The sequence below is a fragment of the Haliotis cracherodii genome, unplaced genomic scaffold (genome assembly GCF_022045235.1).
Source record: "Haliotis cracherodii isolate W230 unplaced genomic scaffold, xgHalCrac1.p SCAF_10, whole genome shotgun sequence".
Lineage (NCBI taxonomy): Eukaryota > Metazoa > Mollusca > Gastropoda > Lepetellida > Haliotidae > Haliotis > Haliotis cracherodii.
This window is the reverse complement of record NW_027266265.1, coordinates 44,073,171-44,086,122: the sequence shown is the minus strand read 5'-3', so window position 1 is coordinate 44,086,122 and position 12,952 is coordinate 44,073,171. Positions and strand designations below refer to the sequence as shown.

Here is a 12,952-nt window from a genome sequence, read left to right as displayed (position 1 = left end):
AAACAACAAACAAACAAACCAACCAACCAACTATCAACATGGATTGCCTGTTTGTTGTTAAACGCTGCACTCAGCAATATCCCGTCTACATGATGGCGGTATGTAAATAATCGAGTCTGGACCACACAGTCCTGTGATAGACATCATGAACATAGATATACCTAATTGGGATACGATAACATGCATCAACCAAGTCAGCGAGCATGACCACCCGATCCCGTTGGTCGCCTCTTACCATAAGTATGGGTTATTACCGACTGCGCCGTTACAAGACCCAGTATTCACTCACTCTCGATTAAAAAAAAGTAATTGAACGATCAGTGCCAACAATCTTCAAAGCGTTCAGTATAAAGCATTTATTTCACGCTTGTGAGTTATAATGACGTAACTGGGCCATCAGACTCGGGAATTGTCTCTTCCGGCCCATCGTTCTTGGGACTCTCCTGCATGACTGGGTTCTTGTTAGGAAGGGTGCGACGCACAGGTTTGACTGGTTTTGCTTTCGGGACATGCTGCCGGAAGCTGTGCGCTGCGCTTGTATATGACATCAGTTTAGGTTCTGCGGTATCACGTGACTTTCGAATATCACTCAGACCTGGCAGGCTGTCACAGGTCTGATCGTAATCAACATGGGAGAAGTTAATGCTGTCTGCGAATGAGACAGTTTTAAGTCGACGAGACATATCCAAGGACGCCTCTCCGAACGGCGATTGGACGGATGCTGAGCCTCCAGATGAGGCCGACCATTGGTACACATCGCCGCTGCTCGGGGTCGTATCCGCCTCGTCTATCCCCGAATCCGGAGTCGTGCGAACAATAGGAGCTCTCGGCACGTAGATCCCGCGTCGGAATTCGTCAAATTCTGCCTGGTTTCTGATCATGCGAAATCCAACATGGCGCTGGGAACGCTGCCGGTGGTTTCTTTGAAGGAGTTCCCGGATAATGAGAAAGATGACGATGAAGAGGATGATGAGGAGGACGAGGATGGCGCCGATCAGAAGCAGATACTGCATGATGTCCGCACGATCTTGACAGCGTCACACGGTACATGGACTTTTCTGAAAACAACAGACTCGGGTTAGTCAAAGTAACGACACTATTTTGTTATAATCCTTGTACAAATCATACCTGTACATACTGGTTTCACAAAAGTAGTAAACCTCAAAGACCTGAATCACTTCAGCGTTGAAGCAAAACTCACGAACACTTTTGTCAATAGTCCATCTTCCCGAGGCAAGCGTGTCCACAAGCCTATATCAAAGCCTGGTTTCTTCTTCGTTTGTTGTTTAACGCCACACTCAGCAATATTCCAGCTATATGATGGCGGTCTGTAAGTAATCGAGTCTGGACCAGACAAACCAGTGATTAACATCATGAGCATCGATCCATGCCATTGGTATACGATGACATGCACCAACCAAGTCATAGAGCCTGACCAACCGATCCCATTAGTAGCGTAGTCGTTTTTTACGGCAAGCATGGGTTGCCCGGATCTTCACGGATGGCCTAGTTTCTACCCTTGCCACATCAAGGCCACTTTTCTTGGCTCGACCCTGGCGCCACCACGCGTAGATCACGAGTTGTGCCCCTTGAAATGAAAACGCGATATCCAATCTGATTGCTGTTCTTATCTCGTATGGATTCACAGCGATGGCGACAACGACGAACTTGTCGGTCAGATAAGAAAAACATTCGCGACTTCATCCCTGACAAACAAGCACAGGCACTCGCTGAGATGAAAAAGACATATTCGTGTCAACAAAGACAGGTAGCGGTAAATCAATATCGTATACGAATATGAACCAGTCGTGGATGTTGATTTTGTGAAACGTTCGACATGTGGACGATCGACATGTGCGATAGTCCAATCATATTTAGCACAGGAAAGTGGACTTGATGTGGCAAGGGTGGAAACAAGACTTTGATAAAAAGCCTAGTGGGCGCTCTTTCCTCGGGAAGATGATAGTTATCGTATAACAACTAGTTCATCGTAACATTATGTGTGTATATATATAAATGTGTGAAAAACAATTCTAGGTGTATGTGTGTGCGCTTGCGTGCGTGCGTGCGTGGGTGCGTGGGTGGGTGCGTGCGTGCGTGCGTGCGTGCTGTTTAACCCTTTGGTGTAACCATCGAGCACGAGGATGGTGCCGGCAAACCAAGAAACAAGCCCGAAGTGATGAAACGAAGTGGGTGAGTGAGTTGGGTTTAAAGCCGCTTTCAATGGCGTGTCAGCTTTATGTGGGAAGAAAGAAGATTTCAGATTTTTATCACTTTGGTAAAACCCACGAGCACGGGGATGTTGCTGACAACCCAAGATACATAATCAGGGCGAACCGAGATTCGAACCCACGATCATAGGTTTCTAGTTTCTTGCACTCTAAGGGACGCAACTCTGCACAGCAAAGCGCGGCAACGGAAACGACTGGGCCCAGTCCTCCCCTGAGGATTGTATGCTTATAAGCATGGCGGCGTTTATCAGGACGAGTGAGTGGGTATGATTTTACGCCGCTTTTAGCAATATTCCAGCAATATCACGGCGGGGGACACCAGAAATGGGCTTCACACATTGTACCCATATCGGGAATCGAACCCGGGTCTTCGGCGTGACGAGCGAACGCATTAACCACTAGGCTACCCGACCGCCCATTATCAGGACCAAGTCAGGTGATGCGAGTTGGAGGCCGCACTGATAAATACATTTTATCAATGTTGTACTTATCTTTGATGGCATGGATATTCCTATTATTCTAGGCGAGAACTGAATACTTGGATATATTGTAAAAGTATTCTTCCATAAGTTGATATATTCAGTTTCGTACAATATCGACCCGGAAAAATCCGGAATAGGTCTTCAGCAACCCATCCTTGCCGTAAAAGGTGACCCGTGAAGATCCGGAGTAGAATAGGTCTTCAGCAACCCCTGCTTGCCGTAAAAGGCGACTATGCTTGTCGTAAGAGACGACTAACGGGATCGGGCGGTCAGACTCGCTGACTTGGTTGAAGTATGTCATCGATCCCAATTGCGTGGATCGTTTCTCATGATATCAATCACTGGATTGTCTGGTCCAGACTCGATTACTTACAGACCGCCGTCATATAGCCGGAATATTGCTGAGTGCGGCGTAAAACAAAAAAACCAACCAACCAGCCGTAAAATGCAACTATGCTTGTCATAAGAGGTGACTGACGGGATAGGGTGATCAAGACTTGGTTGATGCATGTCATCGTATTCCAACTGCATACATAGATCGATCCTCATATCAATCACTGGATTGTCTGGTCCAGATTCGATTATTTATATACCGTCGCTATATAGCTGTAATATTGCTGAGTGAGGCGTTAAACAACAAACAAACAAACAAACAAATCGTATAGTATCTACGGATACATGTACAAAATTCGTCATGTATGAAGCAAACGGTCCAGCGTGAGGATGTTGTATTTAAATCATCACCTTGATATACGATGTAACTGACCTAAGGAGAAACCATTTGAATATTCAGTGGGGGCGTGGCCTGGTGTTTGAAACTGAGATGAAAATCAAATGATTGCTCCCTTATCTGGGGTTGGCAGGGTGTATTCAATTGCAATCCATTTATATTTTGCGTTCTTACATTGAACGCACTAATTCCAACTCACTGAAATGGAAGAAATGACTTCTTCAAGAACCAAAAAGTTAACAACAAAATGAAATCAATGACAGGCTCACCCAAGTCCGCGGCCAACAAGACATGCTCAGTGAGCGCACGTGCTACTCTTGTTGTGTATCGTGCATGTCGATCAAGATACAACGGCTAGAAGCACACTTCCACGGGAACTTGCTGCAATCTCGTGGACTTTGTTTCTCACAGCGATCTCCAGCGCCATGACCGTCGTGACTTCACTTTGACACCGACCACGACAGTGGTAGGACTCACCATCACTTTTGTTTGTTGTTTAATGCCGCACCCAGCAATATCCCAGCTATATGACGACGGACTGTAAATAACTGAGTCTGGATCAGAAAATCCAGTGATTGACATCATGAGCATCGATCCACGCAAATATGACTTCCTTTGGCCTGAGTCCGCTCTTAATCGATACTGCTACTGCTACCTTTGCTGCAGCTACTGCTGCTGCTACTACACACAACTACTTCCACCCATAATGTTTTTGAACGGTCCAGCCTCGATTATTTGAAGACCGCCGTCATTTTTCTGTACTATTCCGGCGTTAAACAACAAACAAACATGTGAACGGCGTAGTAGACTATAGATTTTACTGACGCTTCTTATACCTTTTCTTTACAACATTGGACTTCACATTGGCATTCGATCAATTCGGCATATAATACATAACACCCGGAAACGATGGGTATCTGAAGTAACAGTACTCTGTGTACAGACAGAACCACCGTTCACACAACAGCATGGCCGTGTTTGACAAAATCTTGTGTTCAAGGAAATAAATTAGGTATTCTAATTAAGGTTTATCCTGTTTGACACCAACTGCAGGGATTAACAGTTTCTGGCTTTATACTCGCGCATGTGTAATGCCAAAAGCGCTCACAGTAGCTGGTGCTGACAAACCTGGAAACATAATAGGGACGACCCGGGATTCGAACCACGATCATAAGTTTCTGGCGTTCCCAAGGGGCGTAACTCTGCACAGATACTAGACATGTTGGGCATCAATCAAGGCAATTGGGATTCGCTGACATGCATCAACCAAGTCAACGAGTCTGGCCACCCGATCCCGTTAGTCGCCTTTTACGACAAGCATATTTGCCTTTTACGGCAAGAATGGGTTGCTGAAGACCCATGTTGTTGTGAAGACCCATGTTGTGAAGACCCATGTTGTTGTGATGACCCATGTTGTTGTGAAGACCCATGTTGTTGTGAAGACCCATGTTGTGAAGACCGATGCTGTTGTGAAGACCCATGTTGTTGTGAAGACTCATGTTGTTGTGAAGACCCATGTTGTTGTGAAGACCCATGTTGTTGTGAAGACCCATGTTGTGAAGACCGATGCTGTTGTGAAGACCCATGTTGTTGTGAAGACCGATGCTGTTGTGAAGACCCATGTTGTTGTGAAGACTCATGTTGTTGTGAAGACCCATGTTGTGAAAACCCATGTTGTTGTGAAGACCGATGCTGTTGTGAAGACCGATGCTTTTGTGAAGACCCATGTTGTTGTGAAGACCCATGTTGTTGTGAAGACCGATGCTGTTGTGAAGACCCATGTTGTTGTGAAGACCCATGTTGTTGTGAAGTCCGATGCTGTTGTGAAGACCCATGTTGTTGTGAAGACCCATGTTGTTGTGAAGACCGATGTTGTTGTGAAGACCCATGTTGTTGTGAAGACCAATGTTGTTGTGAAGACCGATGCTGTTGTGAAGACCCATGTTGTTGTGAAGACCCATGTTGTTGTGAAGACCCACGTTGTTGTAAACAACAAACAACCATGGTGTGATGTCGAGAATATGTTAGGATATCTTTGTCACATCTCTGTTTTAGATATAATGTACTAGATTGTCTGTGTTTCGCCTTTGTTATAAACGTTGTATTATTTGTTTTAGAAAACAATGTACTGCAACACTTTTGCACATACTATTAATGTATTTTAATTTCCCCGCGCTGCGACTGTCTGTGTTTATGGGAGCCCTATTCTGACCGAATTTCCCCAAGGGCTAGAATAGTGTTCTCTTAAATTTCTTCGTTGACATATTGCCAATTTTATATTGGCAAGTATGTAAAATGTTTTTAATATGTACTACCGATGTCCTCTCAGTGAAACTGAAAAAAATATATGAATAGAATTCGCTATAAAGGCTCAACGGTATCTGGACGCTCAACGTTTCCTTGGTGCACAAGCCGTGTCGCGTTTACTTTCAGCAGTTATCTCCCTTGTACCATCATCCCTCGGCGTGTTTTCGCAAGTCGGTAACCTGTTATTTGTACCGGAGTTAAAAAAAGACTCGGCGTAGGTTATACTCCATATTGAAACACACACATATACATATCGTCCTTGTAAAATACAATGGAGCGTTGCCATTGTGACACACCTCGACTGCGCTCCCTCGAGTCTAATCTGCGGTATTAATTTGTAGACAGGTGCCTTGTCTAAGGGAGAGCCTCACACGCTTGGGCAACTTTGTCAGGTTTTTATAATCTTTTTATTGGTACAACACTTCAAAGGGAAGCGATTAACTTATTTTATCGGACTGGCATAACGGAGGATGTATGTCCTGTTCCGATGGAAGAGTTTGTGCATATTACAGTAATTTAGCACTTTGGACCATCAACGAAGCCGCTGCTCCATAAACCAAAGACAATGTCTGTACTATGTTTGTTACTTTGTTGTTTACGCCGCACTGAGCAATATTCCAGCTGTATGGCGGCTGTCTGTAAATAATCGAGTCTGGGTCAGAGAATGCAGTGACTGACACCATGCATGAGCATCGATCAACGCAGTTGGGATACCATGACATGCATCAACTAAGTCAGCGAGCCTGACCACCCGATCCCTTTAGTGGACAAGCATGGGTTTATGAACATCACTGCTAGCACGATCTTCACGGAGCTCTATGTACTGTTAACGTAAGACCAACATTGCTTCTGATACATATTATCAACTTTATACCTGATACATTAAAAACGTCATTTGCAAATTGTCATTAATAAGGCAATGTGGCCATTTTTTAAGATCTTATATTTCGATTTGTAATGAATTAAAAGTAATTTCATACATACGAGGGTAATTGTTGTTTTGTAATTAAATATTTGTGTGTCAGTGAGGGTTCACTCCCAAAACTTCTACATGCCAAAACGTCTACATGCCGAAACATCTACAGAGAGTTGTCATGGCTGATTGAGTTTACCTATTGTTATAATGGCATAGTCCTCCTGTAATTAAGAAGACTCATCAGCTTCTTTAAGATGTTGTTTTAGAAAGATTAAATAGTTACAAATGTACCTAATGAAAACAACTTATTTGGAGATAAAGAAGATTATAATAAAAAGACCCGTCACTTACAATAAAATTAGTTCCTTGATGCTGTTGGTCATCTTCTCAAACTTGGTTAAGAGACTTGAAATATAGTAATTTTAGTGCTGTATGTGACAGAGTGAGGCCAGTTAAATTAGTGTGTGTACTATTTATTTATTTATACCAGTGCTTACATTAAATTAGTAAGTAGTCTAGTGCGAAAAGTGTGTGTACTATTTATTTATACCAGTGCTATATGAGTAAATTGTCTTCATTGTCTTCAAATTGTTTTGTTTTGTTGTATGTTGTACACTTAATTAATTGGGCTGTTCCAATCAATGCCCAACAGGTAATAGCCAGGAGATTAGTGGTGCAGTGGACCATAAACTTTATTGTTTTAAGCTGTAGAAGTTTTGGCATGTAGAAGTTTTGGGAGGACACCTCAGTGAGCTGTGTTTAACGCCGATATGATAATATTTCAGTGATATTACAGCGTGTCGGCTTGATGTGGGAGGGATGTAGAGAGATGCAGAAGCTGGTGCTGATACACCAAGCACAAGGTATCATCATTAAGGAGAATCTAGGACTAGACCCACGAAAAGCTGATTTTTACATATTAAGAAATATACAAACATAACAACGACAAAACCTTAGTTTTTTATTCTCCAAGATGTGGAAGGATGTACGTTGCTTCTCGTGACGTATACCTGGAAGCAATGTGTTATGTTGTTTTTTCTTGAAGAAAATATTTGTTTTTTTGAGGCCATGATTAATTGTGGTTTGTGAAGGCTGAAATTACCTGCGGAAGTCGGTCAAATAAAGCCGACAAGATTACTACTACTACTACGACTACTACTACTACTACTACTACTACTACTACTACTACTACTACTACTACAGGAAAGTCAATTCTTTACCTGAAAAAGGTAATGATTGAGGTTTTTAATGATAAACATATTGAAGATGTATCACGCAGGTGCGACTCCTGCAGTGTTCTCACAGTTCATCGCAGAGTTCACACTTGTTTATATTATATGTTTGAGCATGATTATCAAACCTATGCAGTGTTGATGTTTCATGAATACTTTTCATGGTTTTAGTAGTTTGAGCGCCCCGACCAAAGTATGTACGTGTGGAAAGCGTAAATGTTTATTGGGGCAAAGTAAACAAACACAAGACCAGATACCTGCAGGTATGTACCAAACACAAACACATGATGAGGGTGATGTGTATGCCATCGGTAAGTATGTGAATATAATTTTATGCCTTTAACAATACTCCAGTAATATCACGGCGAAGTACACCATGTGCATCACGTATTGTACCCCTTTGGGAAAGCGAACCCGGCTCTTCGGCGTGACAAGCTAACACGTTAACCCTTATGGCCAAGTAGGTTGTAATGGAGGCAACAGTTGATGAGTGAGTGAGTTGGGTTTAACGCCGCTTTTAACAGTATTCCAGTTATATCACGGCGTGTCAGCTTAATGTGGGAGGAAAGCCCGAAGTGATGCAGGTCTCAGACGTTTACCACTGCGGTGAAACCCACGAGCACGGTGCTGACAAGCCTAGGAACATAATAGGGTTGAACCGGGATTCGAACCCACAATCATATGTTTCTAGTTTGCCCACGGGACGCAACTCTGTACAGCTAATTGTGGCGCCTTAGACGACTGGGCCACCCGTGCCCCCTGTCAACCACCTGTTGATGCATGACATTGTATCCCAATTGCGTGGCTCGATGCTGATGTTATCAATCATTGGAATGTCTGGTCCAGACTCGATTATTTACAGACCTCCGTCATGTAGCTGGAATATTGCATTGCTGAGTGCGGCGTTAAACAACTAACAAACATAATCCTGTCATATATGGAGATATCTCAGCGTTTACCATAAACCTTTTGTCTTAGTTCCAATAACACTGCACGATGACGTAGTTTTCCCCTTATGCACTGCTAATGCCTCTCACATTGCAAAGAACACATGGAAATCCTCAAGAAAGAAACCCAGTGATCACCAACAGAATATGTAGAGAATGAAATGTTTCGCCGTCGCGTGATGGTGTTTCGCCTTCAGGCGGCAAAGATGATTATCTGTGCCCCAAAAAACTAACATATTCTAAATATTATATGAAACCTTACAACAGTGCCCTGGTTTCGTTTTGTATGTGTTAAAAACGAGAAAGCATTGCAAGGTCATTCGTCAGTCATTTTGTGACATCTTCCCGAGGCAAGGGAGTTAATTGACTTTAAAAGTCCGGTTTTAAAGTCAGTTGACTCCCTTGCCTCGGGGAGATGTTGTACGAGAATTAAGATACGTAGCAGTTGAGGTGTTGGAGCAGATTGTATCGGAAGCTCGTTGTTGATAGTTCTACACAGCAGCGTATGACATGAGGGAGTTCTGCACATGAGTGAGTGAGTATAGTTTTACGCCGCTTTTAGCAATATTCTATCAATATCACGGCGGGGGACACCAGAAATGGGCTTCACACATTGTACCCATGTCGGGAATCGAGCCCCGGTCTTCGGCGTGACCACTAGGCTACCCGACCGCCCCCTCTGCACAGCAACATGGATTGAACAGTTTTGCACTACATCATGGACTGAACAGTTTTACAAAACAACAGGGACTGAACAGTTTTGCACTACAGCACTTCAGCATGGACTGAACAATATTACACAACAGCATGGACTGAACAGTTTTGCACTACAGCATGGACTGAACAGTTTTACACAACAGCATGGACTGAACAGTTTTGCACTACAGCATGGACTGAACAGTTTTACACAGCAACATGGATTGAACAGTTTTACACAACAGCATGGACTGAACAGTTTTGCACTACAGCATGGACTGAACAGTTTTGCACTACAGCATGGACTGAACAGTTTTACACAGCAACATGGATTGAACAGTTTTACACAACAGCATGGACTGAACAGTTTTGCACTACAGCATGGACTGAACAGTTTTACACAGCAACATGGACTGAACAGTTTTGCACTACAGCATGGACTGAACAGTTTTGCACTACAGCATGGCCTGAACAGTTTTACACAGCAACATGGACTGAACAGTTTTACACGACAGCATGGACTGAACAGTTTTACACAACAGCATGGACTGAACAGTTTTACACAACAGTATGGACTGAACAGTTTTACACAACAGCATGGGCTGAACAGTTCCAAATATCAGCAAGGACTGAACAGCTCTACACAACAGTATGGACTGAACAGTTCTTCACAACAGCATGGACTGAACAGTTCCAATTATCAGCATGGACTGAACAGCTCTACACAACAGCATGGACTGAACAGTTCTTCACAACAGCATTGACTGAACAATTTTACACATTAGCATGGACTGAACAGTTCTGTACTGAGATGCTAAAAACAATCGCTCACTTTATTCCTCTGTCAAACGTTTTGGAAACAATTGTTATGTCATCCTCTAAAATCGAGCTCAGTTGGACGAGAACTATCTTGACTAACCAATTTAAATGTTAGACATTTCTTGGTACTCGTGGCAATCTATGTTTGTATCGGTCAATTTCATGGGACTTCCCTCATAAGAACACCGGTCGCTTTTCAGAATCTCCAGCGAACGTACCTTCACACTTAGAATAATACATTGCCCATGGGGATGAAGTGACGAAGTGAGGTGTTGTTAACTCCATACTAAATCCTGACCTAATATAATTTGATTTGACTGGATGACCTTGACCCTCGCTCAGATCAATTCACTGATACCGGCACTGCTTTCTTTGATTTTCCACAATCACATATATGGTGAGGTGAAATGGGGTTGAACGTCGCGTCCAAGAGTTTTGCACTTACATAGCGACGTGCGTGCACGTTTGTGTGTGGCTGCTTGTACTAGCCTGAACTAATGCCGGGTTAAAGTGCCCACTAACATACCATGCCGCAGATTAAAATGGATATCCCACTCAGAGACAGTATTCTCCGAGCCGACCTGTCCGTCTTTTGTGCCCTTAATGCTGAGCGCCAGGCAGGGTAACATCAAATATTTTTTTCAATTTGAAGTTTACACGATATGCGGCTTGTCACATGACCGCGAAACTTACATTCGATAGGCGTTCATACGTTTTTCAAGAGACTGTATTCTTGAATTGACGTCAACACTGACAGACTATTTCCACATTCCTGGGGATACCCCCGGGAATTCCCTTGCACGAATACATACAAAACGTTTTTTTTCTGATCATTTAGACCCTTTAATCTTGAACTGAGCGTTTCAGCATACATTGAAAAACGTCAGAGTGTTTGAATGCATGATCGTTCACGAATATCCTCGCTACGACCAATCCTAGTGAACAAAACGGTGAAATCCTTTATCGTAGTATTGACTCGATCCGTGTCTAGACTGACAGTGACAGTCTACAGCAATCTATTGAATATATTGACATATTTTTATAATCACCTTTCAATGGTCGGCCAACTGATCAATGATGACTAACACACGTAACCGCCACAGGTTCATTAACAACTTCGGCAATCTCTCCCGTCACGTGTAATGTGTCGGCCATTTTGATGTCTTGAACTTGATGCAAATGTATGACGACGAGCTGTCATTGTGACTTCCCGCGGTAGTCCTTAACAGACCTCTCTCACCCAATGATGATATTATTTGGATACATTTCATGCAAACAAACTACAACAGATGTTCCTGTAAAGCAAGTTGAGCAAACCCCGACCTTAATACAGTGTGGCCCTCACTCTACGAAGGTTCATACTCCAATGAGCTCACACAAAGTGAAAGCCAATTCTTAAGTACCATCTTTTGACGTCTTTTGGTATGACGCTACCAGAGATCGAACCACCAACCTTCCGCTCTCCAGGCAGAAGCTCTACCAAGCAGACCTTTGAGGCTATCAGAAAATACATTGACAATCATATGATTATCCTAAGCAAAATGAACAAATCAAACAGAATGTTTTGAATGAATAAGGATATACAAAATATGCTGTGCATTTCAACGACTTCTTTATTGCATACAAATTTGAACGTTGAACGCATAATACCCAGCAGGCATCATTTTGGTTCGGCGTGGTGTTCATACATTTGAATACATATTCACTCCTGAAATAACTCGAATATCACACTCGTTCACGATACCACTCGTTTAGAAAGCATCCATTTAGATATTTAAGCGGAGTAGAATAGGTCTTCATCAACCCATGCTTGCCGTAAAAGGCGACTATGCTTGTCGTAAAAGGCGACTAACGGGATCGGGTGGTCAGGCTCGCTGACTTGGTTGATGCATGTTATTGATCCCAATTGCCTGGATCGATGCTCATGATATTAATCACTGGATTGTCTGGTCCAGACTCGATTATTTACAGACCGCCGTCATATAGCTGGAATATTGCTGAGTGCGGCGTTAAACAACAAACCAAACCAACTAACGAAAGATATTTAAGCTCACTCGTTTCGTGTAAATAAATGAGTATGGTTTAACGGCACTTTCAGAATTACTCCAGCATTGTTACTGCAGGACCCAATCTAGGAAATCGAAGCTTAATCTTCCACTTTCACCACCAGGTGTCCGCATCGCCATTCACATAAATATTAACAGAGAAGACGTGTTGTACTATTGTAGCTGAATCATTTATACAATTTAATCAGTGGTTGCTATAATTGTATTCATCAAATTATATATATTTGAATCGGGAGCATGGAGATAACCTTTCGTCTGAGGTACCGCAATTATCTTTACAGAGTTGCGTCCCTTAGGGGTGGCCGAATCCTATGAATGTGTGATTAACCCTAATTCTGATTCTTTATATGTCATCACCTACCCGTTCTAGTGGGTTTCACCAAAGTGGCATGGTAAACGCCATAGACCCCTCTCACTTTTAGCTGACAATGACCTTTCACAGCAGCATTAAACCGTACTCTGAATACTCGCTCAATCTGCTGTTCCATTTTGAAATCTTGAGGAATGAACATTTATTTCCCAGCAC

At 42.9% G+C, this 12,952-nt stretch overlaps 1 protein-coding gene across 1 annotated transcript; it reads right to left on the bottom strand.

Moving 5' to 3' along the window:
- Nucleotides 1-374: 374 nt before the first annotated feature.
- LOC139453167 (uncharacterized) lies at nucleotides 375-1,013 on the bottom strand. Its single transcript, XM_071234802.1, has one exon. It carries the CDS (start codon nucleotides 1,011-1,013, stop codon nucleotides 375-377), a length of 639 nt encoding a protein of 212 aa, XP_071090903.1.
- Nucleotides 1,014-12,952: the final 11,939 nt, after the last annotated feature.

Bases quoted from the DNA above. Each gene is read 5' to 3' on its own strand.
- LOC139453167 (XM_071234802.1), bottom strand. From the start codon at position 1,013: ATGCAGTATCTGCTTCTGATCGGCGCCATCCTCGTCCTCCTCATCATC.